Source organism: Tasmannia lanceolata, unplaced genomic scaffold (genome assembly GCF_043159265.1).
Source record: "Tasmannia lanceolata isolate RefF3 unplaced genomic scaffold, GAP_Taslan_0.1 ptg000007l, whole genome shotgun sequence".
In the NCBI taxonomy this organism is placed as follows: Eukaryota; Viridiplantae; Streptophyta; class Magnoliopsida; order Canellales; family Winteraceae; genus Tasmannia; species Tasmannia lanceolata.
This window is the reverse complement of record NW_027518684.1, coordinates 11911201-11931876: the sequence shown is the minus strand read 5'-3', so window position 1 is coordinate 11931876 and position 20676 is coordinate 11911201. Positions and strand designations below refer to the sequence as shown.

General features: G+C 37.7%; 3 protein-coding genes across 4 annotated transcripts; 1 reads left to right on the top strand and 2 right to left on the bottom strand.

The window, feature by feature from the left end:
- Positions 1–1937: 1937 nt before the first annotated feature.
- LOC143881908 (fructose-1,6-bisphosphatase, cytosolic) lies at positions 1938–8097 on the bottom strand. Its single transcript, XM_077385248.1, has 12 exons — positions 7627–8097; positions 6451–6498; positions 5997–6071; positions 5828–5889; positions 5665–5731; positions 5271–5384; positions 4938–5024; positions 4461–4531; positions 4321–4386; positions 2544–2630; positions 2333–2408; positions 1938–2223 (listed from the first exon to the last, which is right to left on the bottom strand). The coding sequence occupies exons 1-12, from the start codon at positions 7783–7785 to the stop codon at positions 2113–2115; spliced, it is 1023 nt and encodes a 340-aa protein (XP_077241363.1). The 5' UTR covers positions 7786–8097; the 3' UTR covers positions 1938–2112.
- A 1514-nt stretch (positions 8098–9611) lies between these two features.
- On the bottom strand, positions 9612–14768 carry APPR6 (Tetratricopeptide repeat (TPR)-like superfamily protein). Of its 2 annotated transcripts, XM_077383953.1 has the most exons (4): positions 13119–14768; positions 11765–11884; positions 9961–10608; positions 9612–9875 (listed from the first exon to the last, which is right to left on the bottom strand). In XM_077383953.1, the coding sequence occupies exon 1, from the start codon at positions 14675–14677 to the stop codon at positions 13238–13240; it is 1440 nt and encodes a 479-aa protein (XP_077240068.1). In that variant the 5' UTR covers positions 14678–14768; the 3' UTR covers positions 9612–9875; positions 9961–10608; positions 11765–11884; positions 13119–13237. The 2 variants fall into 2 exon arrangements, with proteins under 2 accessions (XP_077240068.1, XP_077240069.1); XM_077383954.1 differs by lacking the exon at positions 11765–11884.
- A 337-nt stretch (positions 14769–15105) lies between these two features.
- Positions 15106–20074, top strand: LOC143881907 (uncharacterized protein At2g39795, mitochondrial-like). Its single transcript, XM_077385247.1, has 3 exons — positions 15106–15448; positions 18641–18990; positions 19627–20074. The coding sequence occupies exons 1-3, from the start codon at positions 15197–15199 to the stop codon at positions 19784–19786; spliced, it is 762 nt and encodes a 253-aa protein (XP_077241362.1). The 5' UTR covers positions 15106–15196; the 3' UTR covers positions 19787–20074.
- Positions 20075–20676: the final 602 nt, after the last annotated feature.

The following is a 20676-nucleotide window of genomic DNA, read 5'->3' as shown; positions in this document are numbered from 1 at the left end:
CAAGGGGGCCCGTTTGGATACCTCATGCATTTGTATTTTGATTTGGATTTGAGTTTTGGATACAAACTACATCAATCATCTTCATGATCATGTTTTAAGAGGGAGGTGAGGGAGGGATGTCTCGTTGCTGCCGGAGCAACGTCAAGGAACAGCGACGGTGAAGGAAGTTGCCACAAATATTGATTTCCAAATAATGTCTCATAGAACAGACTTCAAAATCGGAATTTTTTGCACTGCCGTAGCTGATTAGGAAATCTAAAGGATCTGATCCAGTTCAAAATATGAACTAAATCCAAATCTTAATCTTGTGGGTATCCAAACGTGGCCTTATAGTTCAACACATGCGAAGAAAACTTGGTTTCTCATCTTTTATTTGCTTCATAGACTTCAATTCGATACAATTACATTGGACAAGTAGATCGGCAATGTTTAGATTAATTAGACCTTGTTTGTTTTGGATTTTGAGAACCCATCGTGAGTCCAAAAGGCCAAAACTGATTATTGTACTCAAATTTACGCTAAGATCCCTTTTGTTTTAGATTGTGGCAACGTATTGAGAGCCCCAAACCGATTATTGGACTCAAGATTACATTAAATTTTTAGTCCAGCAATCAGTTTGGGCTCTCAATTGGTTGTCAGTCTCAAATGAAAGAAGTCCAAGTCCTTGTTCATTTCAGATTGTGACAACTGATGGTGAGGGCCCCAATCGATTATTGGAGATTGTGACAACCGATGGTGAGGGCCCCAGCTGATTATTGGCATCGGTTGTCACAATCTGACACAAACAGGGTCTTACTTTTGAGCCCAATAATCAGCTTTGGACTCTTGATCGGTTCTCAAAACCCAAAGGCCCTTTTTGTTTTGGATTTTGAGAACTGATTGTAAGTCTAAAACTGATTATTGCACTTATCAGTTTTAAGTGCAATAATCAGTTTTAGACTTACAATCAGTTCTCAAAATCCAAAACAAAAAGGGCGTAAGTCCAAAAGTGATTCTTGGACTCAATCTTACGTTTAATTTTGACTGCAATGAGCAATTTTGGACTCACAGTCGCTTCTCAAAATCCAAAACAAACAGAACATTAACGTGGTAATCAATGATCACACTGTAGAGAATGCTGGATGAAGACATTCGAGTAGATAAGCTGGAACAGAGTTCAAGTTTTCTAGGCTTCAAGAAAGAAGAAGAAAGGTAACTTCTGATGGGCGCAAAATTAATGAGTTTCGCTATCAAAGTGGAGACTGTTAGTGAGTTTTACTGGCCCACGATCGAAAACCTAAGACCCAAATACTCATTTTTTTATTGAGGTTGCCGCTTCTAGGGGTAGCATAATGGTATGGGCTTCACATGTTTTGAGTTGTGAAAAAGTGGTTACATTTGAGTTGTGAAAATGAGCCTCTTTGGATACCTCTAAAATTTATTACCATGTTATCTCACATGTGATGCAGCTCAATATTGATATTAACAAAGGCTAATTTGATAAAGAATACCCCTTATGCCTGGGTGTTAATATCAATCTTGAGTTGCATCAATATTAATATGATCCTTCGCAAATAGAGGTTATAATAATCTTAGAAATGTTCTAGTTAATACATGCGAAAGAGGTCTTCCTGTCCCATTTGCAAGGGAGATTAAGGCCCTGTTCAGATTGCAGGAAAAACATTTCTCTTGGAAAATATTTTTTTCAGAAATTGTTCGGTTTCCATGATTCAGAGGGAAATGACATGATTATGACCTATTTAGGAGGATATTATTATAAATTGAAGCATGAAGGTCTATCTAAATAAAACTTGAGCTGTGGTCTTTCAAGTTACTGTTTTTCATTTGTAATCAAGCAATAGAAAGGCAAGAAATTTTGGAAAAGTTTTTTTGTTTCCAAAAAATTCCTGCAATCCAAATAAAGCCTAAACTAATTTTATTTGTAAATAAGGACCGAATTTGGTGACAAAGACTTGGAAATCTAATTAGCTCATAAATTAGAGTTTCTCATTACACAGAGACTAAATGGAAGTTTGAGCTTTAAAATTAATGGAAGAGTACTTATGATGAATGAACAATGCATTAAAAGATAATAAACAGCATGGAGAGAGGTATGAAGTTTACAAATTACGCTTATTTCTTTTCAGCAGCAGCATAGAGTGCTTTTATTTCTTCAATGTCATCATAGCTGCCGAGGAATATGGGAGATCGCTCATGGATCTTTGTAGGAACCAAGTCAAGTGCCTACAAAAAATGGAAGATAACATTAGTTCGTTATTTGTTCTTTGTCAAATAAGATCTACAAAAAAACTTGAAATATTAACAGGTTTTAGGAGAACATGTTTTCCCATACCCTTTGTTTGCCTGTGAAAGCTTGACCACCAGCTTGTTCCATCAAGAAAGACATTGGAAACACTTCATAAAGGACACTGCAACATAAAATTCATATCAACCTCAGTTAATTATTCTGAATAGTTTTAATATACAAAGAAATGTCACCATCTTTATCATATCTATAAATATATGTTGGCGAGTCAAAAAAAAATTCAAATCTTGCAGCATACCGTAACTTCCCATTCGGACTCTTCTTATCTGCAGGATACAAAAATATACCCCCATAAAGCAATGTGCGGTGGACATCAGCTACCATGCTGCAGATAATAATAGTATTATTAGTCTAAAAAATCTATTTTCATAGAAAATGAAAGGTTTCAAGACGGTTTTTCCTGTTCCTGCCTTTGTTGTTTGTGGTGACTGTTCACAGGTTATAAAAAAGAGAAGATTGCATTATCCTCGCAACATTATGATTTAACCCAAAGCTACAACAAGTTAGTATTAAGTTTAAAGAATCAAATTTCTGTCAAATAATAAATGAATTCGTGAATACTCATGTCACAGAAACTCTACAAGCAGAACTTCAGAACATCTGGATTTCAGAATCACATTCATCACATACATGCAATGGGCACGGCATATAACATACATAAGTGCAAGTTTTGAGGCATGACCTTAATATTTTCTGATACCTTATATGCATGATATGGTTCTAATTTTGTGGATTGAAGGGATTCTGATCCTTTAAACGGCAGTTACTTTGCATAGCAAGTAACACTGCCCCCCTCCCCTGAAGGCTATATATGCCATCTTCTCGAATATTAGGATCTGCTACCAATGCTAGTAGGGGACTTAAAAGGTTTAACAAATTCATCAGGATGTGAAAAGTCTCTCTTTTCATCATTGGCTTCATTTTTTTAAAACAATGACGAGGCAAACTCTGCTCTGAACTGAATGCCCAATTTTTGGATGGGTTGTCATATTCTGCTGAAGGGAATGCTGCGGTGTTATTGTACGGAGGTAATTTTCATAAGCTTGGCTACCCCTTTGTACTTTCTCTTCTTTTCAGTGATAATTTATAATATAAAACAGAAACTTTCAAGAAAGAATAATAATGCCCTCGGCATATATGAAACACCTATAAGAAAAAAAAGATTTGGGAACAGAACCAAGTCACAAGGTGTCACGGGCCTAGCAATTTCGTTAGCTAAAACCGTGCGGCACTTGCACTTAGCACCCCAATGCTTAGCACAAGTCAACCTTCTACCCAACTAGTGCAGCACTAAGAGTAAAATAACACACTTGGAGTTCAGAAAGAGAGCTTCTATTAGTTGAAGGATGCATACAACTTTCTGAGGTGATTCACAAATGAGGGGTCCTCCCCCTTTTATAGGCATAAGAGAACTTTCTAGACCCCTTTCCACACATTTCTTCTTCTAGAGTATTCTAAGGATATTCAAAGTACATTCTTTACAAAATATCTAAACCTCTTCTAGAATTTTCACATGCCTCTACTTCTAGAGCCTTCTACTCTTCTAACAAATTCTAGAAGGTTCTAGAATAACCTACATAATTCTAGAGAGTCTAGAAGATTTTAGAGTTCTCTACATAATTCTAGAGATACCTAGAACATTCTAGGACATTCTAGAATCTTCTACATGATTCTAGAGATGTATATAAGATTCTAGAAGCTTCTCCAAAAACTTCTACATAACTCTAGGCTTTTGGAAGGTACTCCACTTTTCCATGCTTGTTTTGAGTCTCCTATATGCCGATAAAAATGAGATGTGGTGAGCCAAATTGTCACCCCGTGTCCATCTCATGTAAAATTGTCAAAATAGGTGAACCCTACACTTTCAACAAATCACAACAATATGAACAATGTCACCTTTTCCTAGTGGACACATACACGGACAATTTATTCATATCAATGGAGTCACTATGCCCTCCATCCCAGAAAAGAAAGAATTCCAGTTCACACATATGGTGGATAGTGTGTCCAAATACCTTCCAATGTATCTCAAAGACTTTGCAGATGAACCATCCTTAGGGAACTTGCATTTTTCCACATACCTGCAAGAAAGCGAATGTTAAGCAAGAACCCCTGATAGCTAACAAAAGTGTAAACAAACTTGATTTATATGTACTTTGTTGTCGGTTCATCCCAGTTCTTTGCATTGCCTTCGTTCACTGAATAAATTTTTCCTGTCTTTGGAATCTACATAGTATGAAAATAAACATATAACTAATGACACGCACTTGATCACTAGGGGGCCCACTTATAAAAAGTTGCAATACAACATCAAATATCACTAAAATTAATTTCGAACGCAATCCATGTCATTTTGAAAGCTTAGACCCTACTTGATAGTAAGTTGTATGTATGATTAATCTGAAAACTAGCTAGGAAGAGAGCGCATGTATGACTTGACACATAAACTAAGTTTAAAAGACGGCTCATATCATTTCAGAAGCTCAGAACCAACTTGTTCTGCGTATGGTTTATCTGAAAACTAGCAAGAAAGAGTAGACCTTCAGAACATATCTCAGAAAAATGGTGAAGAAAAAACTGCATGGATACCAGTTTTGAGTGAAAACTTTCAACAACCCACCACCATACGCACCTTTATGTCTGGATGAGTGAGTATGAACTCCCCAAGAGATGGATCAAGAGTGAAACCACTGACGCCGCTGCCAGTGCTCAGCACAAGCTGGAACATAGAACTTCCCAAGTGATGATTGCATAAAAAATGAAGCACAAGGCATGACAATGATTTCATAGAGACACTGGGGTTGTCCATGCTAAGACATGACTACTCCCAGTTTACGGAACCAACTTTAAAATTTAGGAAATTAACGTTTATGGTTAATGTATTCTGTGGTTCATGCCTTCATGAAAACACACTACTAAATGAAGATGGACGAGGAAAAAAGAGAGGTTAGTGTTTAATACGTACCGTGCACGAGCTTCCATACATGCAGTAGCCAGCCGCTAGCATATTTTTCCCAGGTTGCAACACATCATCCAGAGTTGGTTCATCACTATGTTTCATCATATATATCCCAAAGATCTAGAGGCAAAAGAAGAAGATTTGTTCATCAATCATCACCAACGAAATTAAGGTTTTTAAGAGAAACATTGTAATGATAGTTTTACAGTTAGAAGCATTCACCACAACAGTATTAGACAAGTATCATTTTCTAGTGATTTCTCATTTTCATACTTATAAACTGGTGAATGCAGGAAGAACTATTTGAAAGAGGATGATTTTTACTAAAGAAGTAGATGAAAATATCAAGCATGCACCATAAGGTCCATAACAAAGCAATACAATGGGATAGAGGTCATACCGTTCCAATGGAAACACCACAATCAATGTTAGAAGATCCATCCAATGGATCAAAAACAACGCAATACCTGCACAATTACCAAGAGTTCAAACTCAATTTGTTAGTATGTGTCAGATTTAAGGTTAACAGGGCTTGTTGAAAATCAGAAAATAAGAGCAGACACCTTCCTCGCTTGGATGGCTCCACAAATGTTGCCTCCTCATCCTCTTCAGAAACTAGAATGCACTGCATAAATGGTTCATAACCTTAAACATTTAATGAATACTTCACCAAACGCACATAAAAAAGACATACTTTTTAGTTATGTAATTCACAGATTGCATGGAACTTACTGTCCGGCCGCTACTTATCAGAGCCTTGACAAAGACTTCATTTGAAAGCACATCCAGTTTCTTTTGATCTTCACCCTGCGTTTGGCATGGGAGACATCACCCAGTGAGTACATAACATCAAACACATTACGATCCTCATCTCATACAACAATGTGTTCATTACAAAAGAAGAAAATCTAATCTGAAGTATGCATAAACTGTCCAAAGGATTTGTTATTGCAAAAATGAAGCATAATTTGGAAATAGTAGGTATCCTAAAAAGACCCATTCAATATGAATCTACAATTTTCTCAGGATTTTCAGTTCATAATGTGTATTGGGCCGGCACTGCAATGAAAAATAAAGTGTTTAGAGATATAAGAAATGAGTAGGTGGGCTATATGACAAAAAAGAGTATTATAGATGTAATGAGTGTAAAAGACAATCCCCTGTTAAAAATCCATAGAAGACTTGCCTGAACATTAGTCTCTCCAGCAAGTCCGATGAGATTTGCCAGACCTGCCTGTTCAAAGTAAACACTTCAAATATAAGCCAAAGCACAGAGAAAAACAGATAGATTAAAAAACAGATGCACAAAGAAAAAAAATGCAAAACAAAAGAATGCAGATTTTGACACAAAGCCTCATAAAATGGGTTTGAAGACAACACATACACCCAACCAGGAATCAAAGTTTCTCCAAAACTTTGCTATTTTGATTTCTTTTTCAAACTAACAGTAGTCTTACCACCCATTGCGAATTTTAATTGGCTGCTTTGGAAGCACCTTTCAAAGCCGTTGAAATAAGTCGAGCATTATGTGGTGGTGTTGCATGAATTTCATAAGAGGAACCATTATGTGCATAAACTAAAAAAAATTTGGCGTACAACCAATCACCCAACTTCCATTCCTAAAATAATCTCCAAATGGTAAACTGGCCTGAGATAATAGTGTACTATCTCGAGGTTTTTTGTGAATAGATGCTGGATGACAAACAAATTTCAGTTATTTTTTTCTTCTTATGGCTAAGAAGGAATGAGATCTTAGTGCAGAACACAATACTAGATTTTGATGCCATGGTGCCGTGTAGAATGGATAAAGAAAGAGCTCAGTAAAGAAATTTAAAAACTAAAAACTAAAAACAAAAATTAACAGATCTGTATTCACTTCCAATAGGTAACATTCTTCTTATTCTAAAACCAACCAATTTAAAATTTGTAAAATTTACATTTTCAAAACCTAGATGGCTACTCATCAGAATCTCCAATTGATTCACCGAAATCTCAATCCTCAAACAAAAAGAAATACGAATTAAATAAAAACCACTACACTCAGGGATTTTAACTTGTCAAAACCTAAATGGCTCCTAATCAGAATTTCCAATTAATTCGCCTAAATCTCAATCCTAAAACAAAAAAGAAATACGAACTAAATCAAAACCACTACACTAAGGCCGTTTGGAAACAAGGATTTTATAATCCAGGATTTTTCAAGCTGAAATTGGATTTTATAAGCTAAAACATGGATTGAACATTTTTAGGATTATAAAATCCAGGTTTTAGCAATCCTGGATTATAAAATCCATGTATCCAAACAGCAATCAAAACCGATTCCATGCCAGAAAGGCAAAAAAGATATGGAAAAATAACAGACCTTATTAACGGCACTACAAACGAATTTGCAGCCTAGAACGATATGACTGAGGAGAATACTGAAATCCCCACGAGATTCCGGATACTTTGATTGCTCGTTAAGAACATAACGAGTAATCGTCATTAAATCCGTTCTATGAGCTTCTGCTTCGTGATCCATGGCTTAAAATTCTCAAATCGAAGCTAGGGTTTCGAATCAGATCTTTTGACCCTAGGTGTATCGATATTAGGGTTTAGAAGACCTAGTACTGAAAAATAAAAAATCTTAGGAAATTAAAGGAGAGGAAGAAGAGAAAGGGGATAGGGCTATCTCGTGTCAATGGAAGTTTCCATAGACACGTGTGTGTTCGGCCATGAACGAGGTCTCGTGGTTGCCCTGAAGATAACGCTTCTCTCTCTCTACCGGTTTGTCTTATTTAGCATATAGCCAACGAACTTCATGAATAAACAACAGAAAGGCGCGTCTATGCAATTTCGCGAAATGAGACTACGTAGGCGTAAGGTATAAGGTAAACAGAAGAACAAGATTCCTAAAATATTATTTTCTTGTTGGGAGATGATTTTTTCGCCCCCTCTGCAGGATAATGCACCCCCTTTAACGTGAATTGTTGGAGTTTAACGCTTTTTGACGTCAAATCACGTCAAAAGGGGAACGGGAAGATAGTCGAAAGTCTTTTCCTTGAAATGCGGGCACTGTCAGAAAGAAGATCAGGAAAGTTGGAACGCCCTTGGATCGAGTTTTTATTTTATTTAAAGTGGGAAAATTTTAAAATATTTTTCTGTCCCAAATTTTTCCAGGAAAATCCCGGCAATCCAAACAGGGCACTCGACTGGCTATGCTTATCCCCAATGAAGGCGTTGGGAAGGGGATTTGTTTTATTCGTGGATAATTATCTTGGATGCCATTGCAAGCTACCGTTGCAATTCAGACTTGCAAGAAAAAGAGCACAAAAAAAATGGCTGGACTGGTTTTAGGCCGACATATACATCCCCTTTTAATATCCACACCCCTCTGGTTTTAGGCCGGCATAAGACTTGGTAACATCACACCTCACTAAACCACCCAACAACACAATTAATAAACTACCACATGACTTTGACACTTGTACAACCACTTTCTCCACAACTGGACATGTTCCCATGAAATTTACCCATTTGTTTTGCAAGCCCCACTAGTTCACAGACTTAGGATTTGGCCTCCTTATACTGCTGGACCTATCAGGCTTTCCACAACTTAGAAGGAAATGATATTTTTATGGCTTATTTAGTGGGATATCAACTTGGAAGTTCCTCTAAATAAAAGTTAAACCATGCTGGTTCAAATCATTTTTTATGTGTAATCCAGAAATGGGAAAAAGGACATTTTGAAAAGTTTTTCCTTTCCAAAATTTTGGAGATAATTCCTGCAATCCAAACAGAGCCTTAAGGTCATTTCTGGATAGCTATTCCCATGCCCATGCCTAACAACCCCAATAGAAATTGTCTTAATTAGTGTAGAAGATAGAAATAATCCACTTTACTAATTCCCTTCTAATAGAAGTTTCTCTCATGACCACATTTACTCCTCTGTGGAGGGGGGCTCTGTAATTACCACCACTAAATTTATGCACTTCCTACTTGAAATCAATGAGGTGCTACATGGATGAGACAAACTAACATGCGTGGAAGTGAGTAAATCCATGGGTGGCAATTCCATACACATTTTTAGAACTTTTTTCTTTGAATTTTAGGACAATTTATCACTTTAACACTAAAACTTTTTAGGCCCAATGATTTGAAATAAAGTTATCAAAACAGATTAGCCAATCACAGGAACAGCTTATCCAAGGTTTCTATCCATACCATGGAGAAGAGGCCCAATGGAATACTGTGCAAATCTAAAATCTCCAAAGGAAAAAAAAGCACCATTATTACTTTCACATATACTATATACTTATATAGACAAGGTGATCAGATGGTTGCAGATAAAATTAAGAGGAAACAAGATAGAAAAATGGAGATTAGGGATCATTTATTACCCAAAAGTGTTATCTCCTATTAAATCCCTGACTTACTGTTTTCTTCTCCTCGGCAAATCAAGGTGTTTCTCCTCAGATATCAGTGTTCAAAAGCTTGCATTGCAGAAACAGGCAGTTCAAACATCAAACATTGGAATCCCGTTTTTTTACCTCCGCAATTTGCTGTTGCTAAAGACAGATCTTGGCCCAAAAGCCTCCAGTTCAATTGCAGAAAATGTAGGTCTGGAACTAACTACATCAGAGAACAACATGGGTAAGTGATCTTGGCCGTAGGTAATGCATAAAAAGCACGAAATTAAGAAATAAGTCCAGCATACCTTTTGCCATGGAAAAAGGGTCACCCGCTGTGTCGATCATCATTCCTTCTTCTCCTCCTTCGCAGAAGGCACACAAATGACTGCCCTTGGTGCTTCCACCCTCAACTCACCTCCGGGACGAGAGGGTTCCCTTCTCTCCAATCCAATTCTTTCTTCTCCTTTGCAGAAGGCACACAAATGACTGCCCTTGGTACTTCCACCCTCAACTCACCTCCGGGACGAGAGGGGTCCCTTCTCCCATGGATTGGAGAGTTGTTACGGAGTTCTTAAGCGAATTAGAGCAGGGACCAAAAGCTTCATACAAGACCCTCATAGAGAACCTCATATCACGTCTTTAACATGACTCTGAGCTTCCTCAACTTCCTACACTTCTTTGCAAACACCCAGAATGATAAACCAGGTAGTGGGAAAAGCCGAAAACCAAATACCGGCCATGTAGACAGACCAGTGCTGGTCCTATTGAAAACATTAAAATCACGTGCTAATTGAGGCGGAGGGGAAGGCAAAAGGTCAGATTTCCATCAGATCAAATGAACATATATTGGCCATGCAAAGAGAAGAAAATCAGCAACAGCCAGCCATGCCTGTTCTTCCGAGATCGGATCGCCTTGATTATCTGGTAATGCATCTCTGATTGCTAAAGATCTCCTGTTTAGGAATAAAAATTTCAGCCCTTTTTCTTAACCATTTTTCTTTTCCAATCATGCATGTGTAGTACTACGGCATGGGATAGGTACCAACTAGAAGTAGAAAGTCAAAGAAACAGAACACGAGAAAACATGGACTAAAAAAGTGAATGTAATATCCTTAACTATAACTATCGAGTGTCATAAAAGAAAATACACAAAAAAGCTCTACAATTTTTTCTGACCACCTTTTTTCCTTTTCTGAGAGGGCGAGCCTTGGCGCAACGGTAAGGTCGCTCCATTGTGACCTGGTGGTCACGGGTTCGAGTCACGGAAACAGCCTCTGTGCAAAGCAGGGGTAGGGCTGTGTACATCTAGCCCTCTCCAGACCCCCGCAATGGCGGGACCCTCCTGCACTGGGCCGCCCTTTTTAGGTGACACATTAAATCGTGACAAAAGAACCCAAGCTTAAAAACAGAAGAATGCTTCATCACTCCGTTGAGTTTTCTTGTCTAGGGCATTTACGGTTTTAACTTCAGGGTATTTTCTAACATATTCAATGGTGCTGCAACAATATCTTGAAGAGAAACAGAATTTGTCTGAATGCGCTCCTCTGATTCCTTACAAACAATAGCAGAGTCGGACAAACAATGCAAACATTTGTCCTCAGCGCTTGAAGAAGTTCATTTCAAAGGCATGCTCATGGAGTGGATAGCATGGGTTAAGAACCGAGTATTAAAAAAATGTTGAATGCAAGTTTTGACATCAATTGCAGTTCAAACATGATAACATAAAAAGCAATTGTAGATCAACCATTCTTTAAAAACAACTAATGAAGATTTCCAAACATGACTTGCATGTCAATTATTAGTATTAGAACCTGAAACTGGTGCATCTCTGCATTTTCAAAAGATTCAGAGTTATTTCGGCATATAAGTTTATTAGTCCTCTTCTATGAATGTATAATGTTTGTGTTTATCATGTCTTACCATGTCTCTTAACATACCTATACACCAAATTCTTCAATCTGTTCCATTTCTCTTTCTCTAGAAGGTTAACCAACTCCAAAATTTATCAGTAAAAAGCTGTCTGACCACCAACTGGGAATTTCAATAATTCTAATTTAATACTCCTCAGAAGACTGTTATTAGTTAGATGAATATCGCTATGGCTCGTACCTGGTTGATATGAATCACACTTCGGTGGTACAACCGGATTCCATGGAAACACTTGGAAATGGAGAAAGTACTTCTAGCACTTTGAAAGTACCAATATCTGAAAACACTAGCATGATTTACCTGAAAAGGAAGATGAGAAAAATACCAAAACACAATTCAGTGATTTTGCCGGAGAAGCTTCTGAAGAACATGGACATGCAATCCCAAGCTTACAAGAAAAGCAGCAAACACAGAAGGCTTCCAGTAGTGTGTTCTGAAAAATGGCAAATATGGTTTCAAATGGGATGCTGATGCTCTATTTTTCCTATCAGCTGAGACTGGAGATGGAGGAAGTATGTGTACACATTGGAAAAACCAGCATGAGAAAACAACAGGCACAATTTGCCTGAAAAAACAATGGAGAACTTCCTAACACTCTTGATGAGGAAAAAAGACCAAAACAAAATAAGGGTAAGTAGCAGCCACAAATAGGATCAACAGTAAATAACTGTTTTACCTTGTCCACATTTAAAGGACTCCGGTGATTTTTCAGGAGAAAGCTTCGGAGGAAATGTGGATATGTAATCTACAAGCTTATAAGAAAAGCAGCAAACACAGGACTCTTCCAGTAATGCATTCTAGAAAATGGCTGGGATGGTTTCAAATGGGATGTTGATGCTCGTTCTTGTTTTTCAGTAATAATGACGTGGGGAAGAACAAATAATGTGCTATTTTGAAATTCATAAATAAACAAAATATTGTGGCATATCATTCAAAAAAACAAAAAACAAAATAAAATAATGTGGCATCATCCCACCCATGTTGGTATCATTGCACCTGTGTATGGGTAGCACATCTTTGGCAATTAGATCGTATTCAAATCATATGTAGCCTACCAAACTAGTAACAGCTCCGCAACCTATACACCCTCCTACAATCTGCCATGTTTATATTCTATTCATCTATTGTTTTTTTTTTGTTTGAATGGCTTATATTTAATTCTATTGTTGTATTGGTCATATATTTATAATTCTATACACGGTGTCATTTTAGCGGCAACATAATAGTACCTATATTGCCAGTACCATAATACAACGTGCCACTCACATGGGACACTACATTCTTGCAAATATAGGGCCTATCTTGCAAGGGTGACAACATGAGCAATGAAAGCCTACATACATCTACAAAGTGAATGAGTTGTTCCTAAAGCACTAAAAACTCCAAACACAGAAAAATAAATACAAGACAAGCTATTAAAAGCAATGACTTGCACCGCGCATATTCTACAATGGATGAAAGAAACTGACATAAATAATAATATTATAGCAGGTAGTTAAGGGAAGAAAATAGGAAACAATTGTCAGAAACTAACCCGAAACAGGTGGGTCTAGACCTTTTCCATTGTATGCAGTGCCAGTGTTTCAACTTAACAGCCCCAATTTCCTAGATTGACATAGCCATCAACTATTGGGCAAATGAAATTGTAGGCTCTCAATCACATAAAGGTTCCTTAATCATAAGTTTCATTTTCTCCTCAAGAAATTTAAGCACATCTTTTCTGTCCTCCTTTAAAAGCAACTGCTTTAACTTTCCAAATGTGGGACCTGGCGGCCGGATCCCCTTCTCTATCATCTCTTCAAGAAGCATACATGCCTTGCTAACTTCACTCTTCTCACACAGCCCATTTATAAGCACAGAGAAAGTGTGCATGCCCGGAACAAACCGCTTGATTCCCATATACTTCCACACTTTCAAAGCCAGCTCCAATTTATCACTCTCACATAGCATCTTTATCATCATTGTATAAGTATCCGAATCAGGGTCACAACGTTTGATCATCAGACGGAAAACCCTAAATGCCTCGTCATTCTCCCCAAAGCTTATAAGACTGTTCAAAATGATATTGTAGGTTCTTGAATTAGCCACAATGCCCTTATGGTCCATCTCCTTCAAAACCTTAAAAACATCCTCAAACTTGTTCACTCTACAAAATGCACTAACCAGTGCATTATACACAGCCACATCAGCCTTAATTCCATTCCTCTCCATCTCTAAAAATGTATTAATCGCATCCCTAATCCTCTTCTCAGACCCATAAGTATGAACCAAGACGCTATAAATAAAAGACGTTGGTCTACAACCCATGGAATCCATGTCCCTAACAACACCAATTGCCTCCTCTACTCTACCCGCTTTGCAAAGAAGATCAACCATGATTCCATATGTAACAATGTCAGGATCACAACCACTATCAACCATGACACGAAACACCTCCCTCGCTTTGGGTAAATTCGGATCTTTTCCCCACCCCTCGAGCAAGATACTATATGTTTTTGAATTGGGTATAAACCGATCCTTCATACAATCAAAAATCTCTTGTGCCTTCCTCACATTTTTGGATTTACACAACGCGCTAAGCAAGCTATTGAATGCATCTAAATTTGGGGTCACTCCAAATTTATCCATCACATTGAAAGTGTAAACAGCTTCCTCCACCTTCTGTGCCCTAGCATATTTCCTCATAATCACACCAAATGTCTCAATATTTAGAATCCCTTTACTACCCATGCTTTTGACAAGATCCCACATGATCTGATATTGCCTTATCTTGGCTAGAGAACCTATCATGATGTGGTAAGATTTTACACTGTGTGAGTAATTCCGCTGCTTCTCGGCCCATTCGAAGAATCGATAGGCATGCATACCCGCATTCTCAAACCTTTTGAGGATTTCTTCTGCTAATTCGGGTGAAACCTTGATCCCACTCTCATCAAGGGCGCTCTCAAGCCCTAATTTAGGGCAAGATATCATGATTTTGCAAATCCTTTTTGAAGGGTTTGAAATATCTTGCAAGGTACAATAAGAATTATCCATTCTATTCAATATCTTCAATCCTAAAGATCTAATGTCATGGATATGAACTCTAAGCATACTTGCCAATCAAAAAATTCTTCTTCAGCCTTGGCTTCACGCAGGGAATTAGAGAGAAGGGTAAATTCAGGTAAGAACAGAGAAAGGAGGAAAATCCTGATAAACCCTAGATTTTCGTTTTTTTACCAATTTACCTAAATACCCTTAGTCTAAAATTTAAGCTACTGATATTTGCACTGCGATGTTTTGATAATTGCAGTGATTCGTTTTGTCTTTTATGATTTAAGCAGCTGTCAAAGCTTATACGGTCCAACGAAAATGATATGGGGAATATGCCAATAGAATATGCCACGAACAATGAGAATATGCCACGTGGACTGTAAGCTTATTGTGGCGTGGTTAATAAATAAAAGACAAGGTCAGTTGGTGTAATTATTAAATAAATAGTGCCAATATCATTAACCAAAATAGATGATAGATTCATTTCCTCTCTCGTGCCCTAAAACCCTACCGCCTCTCTCATTCCTTAAACCCTAAAAACCTGTGTGTCTCAGTGTTGAAAAAAAAAAGGAGATAAAAATGTCTGCTCTCCTTCGCAAAGCCCTTCGTTCCTCTTTCCTCTCTTCGGTCTCACCCAGACAACGCCATTTTTGTTCCTTAATCAATTCTTCTACTCTTATAACAAAAACCCTCCAAACCCCCTCAAAACCCTCTTTATTTCTCTCTTTTCGCTTTGCCTCCTCTGCTAAAAGTGTCAAAGCCGAAGACCGCCTCAAACGTATTCTTGAAGCTGAAATCATACACGAAGAAGAGTCGGGCGTTCTCGATGAGGTCAGATGATTGCATAGAAGATGCATGATTTTTTTAAATTTTTGAATAGTTGCATGAAAACTTTTTTAAGCTACAAAATTAAGGTGCTATTGCTAATGAATTATGTAACAGTATTTAGTTGATGCTAAGCATAACCATGTGTATGATTTTGTTATCAATATCCCTTTTCTATACTTATTTAGATAGCATAAACACTAATGTTTATGCTAAGCAAAAACATTAGTGTTTCTACTTTTTCCTTCTGCACAAAAAAGATTGAAAGATTTAGTCTAGATGATCTACGGTATGGATCATGAATCGGTGTTGTTATGAACAAGGTTTAAAATTTCGGTTTCGGTACCGGTTTCGGACCCTGAAATTTCGGTCGAAATATGGTACAAAAATCGAAACCAATATTTTATTCAATATTTCGGCCAAAATTACCAAAATTTCGGTGAAATATTAAATTAATTAAAAAAAAAACAGATTTTTTAGGTCAAATTTCGGAAAAACCGAAATTCCGGCCGAAATAAATGACCATTTCGGTTTTTGGTGGTTTCGGTGTCGGTGTCGGTTGAAATTTAAAACCATGGTTATGAAGTACAAAAAATATTATTTATATATGTAGAGTGATGATATGTAGACTAAATATGAAGTGTGACCACCACATGCCTTGGTTGGCAGCCCCCACTCTTGATTGGTTTTGGGTGGCAGTACCCACATGTGACAACTTTCTAATAGAACATTGAACATTACGATGACTTATAGTTAAAATTCAGAGCTAGGGATTACATTGGATCATTCTCTTTCTAAATAGCTCCAACGGTGTGATATCTAAACCTTTTTTTTTTTTAATAAAGATAGCTAGCATAGTGTTTTGTTGAAATTTTTGAAAAGTTTAGACCTGTATATTATATAACAAGAAAAATATTTATATTAAATACTTGTGTTGGATGCATGTGTTTTTTTTTTTTTTTTTGAATGGCGCATTTGTTGTATGTTTACTAAGGGATTTCTATCTGTAAATTCTTCATTTGTGAGTTTATTCAATACATAGATTTGGCTAAAAAGTACAATTGAAAAAAAAATCAAGTAATTCACTAAATACTACTTATTCTAGCATGTATTGGACTTTTTTTTATTGGAAACATGTGCTTGACATTAAAGTTACTTTTAACAAAAATGACCACTGGGCAGCTCAAGTAGAACAATGTTTCTACACCCAAAAGCTTTTTATATATTATTAAAATACTCAATATATTTTAATATGACGAACGCTAAACTAAACAAATTTAGGCGAAGTTATGATTTTAGAATTGCTTAAAGGGCCTTTCCTCAACAAAACTTTGGAATTAGTATTTAGGGAGTTTCTGGATAGGTTTCTCAAAAAGTTAAAACTGTTAGTGTTTGGCCATTTCATATTTTTCGATGACTGATTTGGATGTACTTTTCAAATTATGGTTCATAGGTTAGCTATCCCTAACACAAGACTTCACATGTGAAGCCCTTTGGCTATACCATTAAGGCTAGTGTTAGACCCCTAAAACCAATGGCATAGTCATTGGCTTGTGATGGCACCGTGTACCCTTGCCAATAGCCAAGTGGGCCTTGGGAGTTAGGCCAAGAGGAAACAAGGTGGGAGAAAGACCATGGCATATGGTCAAGTGGCATGAGAAGACCAAGTGTAGATGGGCTTGGCAAAGAGGTATGGCGAAGACCTTGGCTGCACGGAGAGCACAAGCAAAGGCCATCATGGGTAAGAGGATTAGCGCACAAGGCATGCACGCAAGGGCCAAGGGACTAGTGGGCATTGGTGTACAAACAGCACATTGATCGGGCAACCATTGGCGCGAACCTAACACATGATGGGCTGGTGCATTGACGGGAGCGACAATGCACAATGTGCAATGACATTGGTGCTTTTGGGCAGACAATGGTCCAGGCAGATAGGCCAGACGCGGTACATAATGGGCTAGGCTGATGGGCTAGGTGCGGCACACAATGGGCCAATGCATGTGGGACAATTGGCCAACGCATGGGCGTGGCGCCCATGTTTGCACATGCTGAAAACGGTTGCAAATGGTTCAAAATGGGCCAATGGCATGCTTGGACGTGGTGTCTATGTTTGAAAGCATGGAAGGCAGCACAATGGGGGCACTTGGGCAGTTTTGCACGGTTTTGCACACTTGGCAGCGAGGCATTGGGCCAAGTGGTGCAGCACATGCACATTTTGGAGGCAAATCCTGTGGCTTTTGAATGCACAACATGGCTGGACGGTTTTGGTTGGTTTTGCCAAGTGTTGGCCTATGATTTGTAAGTGCAAATGCCCATGGATAGTTGAATGTGTTCTACATTGGCCAATGGCCTTTAGGCACTATGTAAAATGGCCAATGGCCTTGAGTTGGTTGCCAAAACTGCCATATATGTGGCAAAAACGCCCCATTCACATGGGCAATGAGGAGTTGTGTGTGTTTTGAGAGAAAAGCTTCCTTGTAAAGGCTTTGGCCTAGTGTTTGAGATCTGTAATGGAGTTGCTCGTGGAGTAGGCATTGATTAGGCTGAACCACGTTAAAAATTTGGTGTGCCTTGTGTATGCTTTTTGGTTTTCTTGTATGCTTGTTCTTTGTGTGCTGTCCCTTTTTCTTGAGAGAGCCTCAATTACATATTGAGTGTGGTTTGGCTGACTAAGTTGGCAAGAGTTAGTTGCCATCACGGGTTGCATTGTGTAGGAGCGAATTGACCCCGTGACAGCTAGCCTAGTGAATTAAATAATATATATATAAGAAAGAAATAAATTAATCAATCAGAAAAAAGGTAAGCTATCCCTAATTCTAATATACAAACTATTACTACCATTCAAAAAAAAAAAACATACAAACCAATACTTCTCTTTAATGTCTTTTCAACTGCATCTCTTTATTTTATGCATTTAGACTTACGAATTAGCTGTTAAGGGCTTCTGCAATTGCCAAAAAGGTGTCAATAGCCAATATTGATTAATAAAACAAGGAGCGCAAATACATTTAAAAAAACAAGGAGCGCAAATATCACTTCTCTTAACTCTCTGGACTGTCTACATATACTGTGTCTGTGTTGTCAAACTCTTCATTTCTTTGTAGTTTAGAGTTAACAGAGATCCAACTCACCGAGACAATTGAGTCAAGTTGTCCAAATTTGAGCTTCTCTTGTGATTCCTCCTATTTTTCTTGGCAGAAAAGTGATACCCCGAAGGGGTTCCCGTTCGAGATCATTGATAATCCCGGTGAACAGACAATCACCTTGAAGCGAGATTTTGAGGGTGAGAGTATCCAAGTTGAGGTTCACAAGCCCGATCTTGCCGAGGAGGAAGAAGAAGAGGATGATGACAATGAAAGTGGTGATGATGACGAGGAGAGTTCGAGTCAGCTGAATATTTCTCTGATTGTAAAAATCGCTAAAGGAGAAGGGACTTCTTTGGAATTCTGTTGCACTGCTTGTTCTACACATATCACTGTGGATAGCATGCAAATGAAGCGCCCTGAGGTTTCACCCGATCAGATTGCTTATGAAGGGCCTGATTTTTCGTAAGTTTTTCCTCGTTTCTATTTCAATTGTTTGATTTGCTTGACTTGTATCCAAAAACTGGAAGTGGGGACTTCAGTTTTTGGAAATCGAAGGCAAACGAAAAAAAGGGTGTTGAGCAGGCGGTTTTATTTTACAGAAGAAAATTGGGCATCAATCAACTGAAAAAGGGAGGGTTTAATTAAGAATTCAATCTACACGATTTAATTTTTATTTATTAATGTATTGATAAAACTATAGAATTGGTGTTTTAGGTGTCAGTTAAGCAATGAAGGATTTTAAGATGTAAGTGTAAAAAAAATATAATTATTGACTGCCTATCAAACACTTAAAATATGGGTTATAGGGTATCAGTTGAGCAGAGGGAAAGCACAGGTCTTTGGGTTGGGTATCAGTAAAACCTGCAAAAGGGTTATCACGACAGAAGGAAGAGTGGAATTGGGTGTGCAATAAAATTTAGAAAAAGGCATGGGGACTTCTCTATCTAAAATATGGTAGTGGTTTTTTTATGTTTCTGTCAAAAATGACAGAAAGTTTGTACCTCTGACTGTAATGTCTGGCTAAGAGTCTTAGCCGTAGTAAAGAATCGTCTTTTTGGGTATGAGTTGAAGCTGTAACTTTGTTTCTTTTGGCTGCAGGGATTTGGATGAGCAATTACAGAAAGCTTTTTACAAGTACCTGGATGTAAGAGGTATCAATAGCTCTTTGACGGATTTCTTGCAAGATTACATGATGAACAAGGATGGCAGAGAGTACTTGGGGTGGCTGAAAAACATGAAGAAATTCATTGAAACCTGAGTTCTCTGGCTACTTTCTATTTATGTTCACTGGGAGAGACTTTTGGTAAATCGCTTCCCGAGGCATGTTTTTCAGTTTTTTTTTCCTTTCTGGAATTCCATCTTGAAAGAAAGATTTTCTTTCTCAACAAATTTTGATTACAGTCAGTTTTGAATTGTTATGCCTTAATCATCTTTCATTGGTATTGGACAGTGATGATTGAGATTATGATCTACCATATGGTTAGAAAGCTCAGATATCTCTAGTTGTTTCTGTTTTGATATTTATGTTAGGCAGTTTATTCTACTATCCAATCAGTTGGAAATATGTGTTTCCAAATCATTGTGATTGTTTTATTTGTGAGAAAGGAACTGATTTAGTAAGATTGCACTTCTCATGAAAGGTGACACTTTACTACGATAATGCTTTTGATTCCTTAGAAAAGGTTTCAATATTGGGTGGATTCTTTGCCACAACAACCAAAAGCTGCAACTTTGAATTCACATCATGGTTGTGGCAATTTCTTGGTTGAGTTTATAAAAAAATGCGTTTAAAATTTGTAATTTGCACCATCCTCCAGGTTAGGATAAAAGTAAAAAATCATTATCTGTTACTCCATTGGTGGTACTGATGGGAAATGAATTCACTTCTGGAAACGACCATGGCTTCCAAATGGTACTCTTGCTGAATTAACTTCACTTGGTACCACGGTAGCTAACATTTCTCATAACAGCACATTAAATCATCTTTTGGACAATGGCCAGTGGAGATAAAAAGACTTTGCTAGTGGGGGTATTAGCCAGGGACCATCGGAGAGGTCATTTCACGGTGGGATGATGTGAGAGCAGACATATGGGCTCAGATTTTGTCTCATTCATTTAATTCATCTGAGTTGGCTGTTTTCACATGCA

Excerpts from the sequence above, each read along its gene's own strand:
- LOC143881908 (XM_077385248.1), bottom strand. The coding sequence starts at position 7,785 with ATGGATCACGAAGCAGAAGCTCATAGAACGGATTTAATGACGATTACT. Across the intron at positions 5,025-5,270 it reads TGTATGGAAGCTCGTGCACG|CTTGTGCTGAGCACTGGCAG; the intron begins GTACGTATTAAA and ends TCTATGTTCCAG. Across the intron at positions 2,631-4,320 it reads TCTTTGAGATACATTGGAAG|CATGGTAGCTGATGTCCACC; the intron begins GTATTTGGACAC and ends TATTATCTGCAG.
- APPR6 (XM_077383953.1), bottom strand. The coding sequence starts at position 14,677 with ATGCTTAGAGTTCATATCCATGACATTAGATCTTTAGGATTGAAGATA.
- LOC143881907 (XM_077385247.1), top strand. The coding sequence starts at position 15,197 with ATGTCTGCTCTCCTTCGCAAAGCCCTTCGTTCCTCTTTCCTCTCTTCG. Across the intron at positions 15,449-18,640 it reads AGTCGGGCGTTCTCGATGAG|AAAAGTGATACCCCGAAGGG; the intron begins GTCAGATGATTG and ends TTTTCTTGGCAG. Across the intron at positions 18,991-19,626 it reads TATGAAGGGCCTGATTTTTC|GGATTTGGATGAGCAATTAC; the intron begins GTAAGTTTTTCC and ends TTTTGGCTGCAG.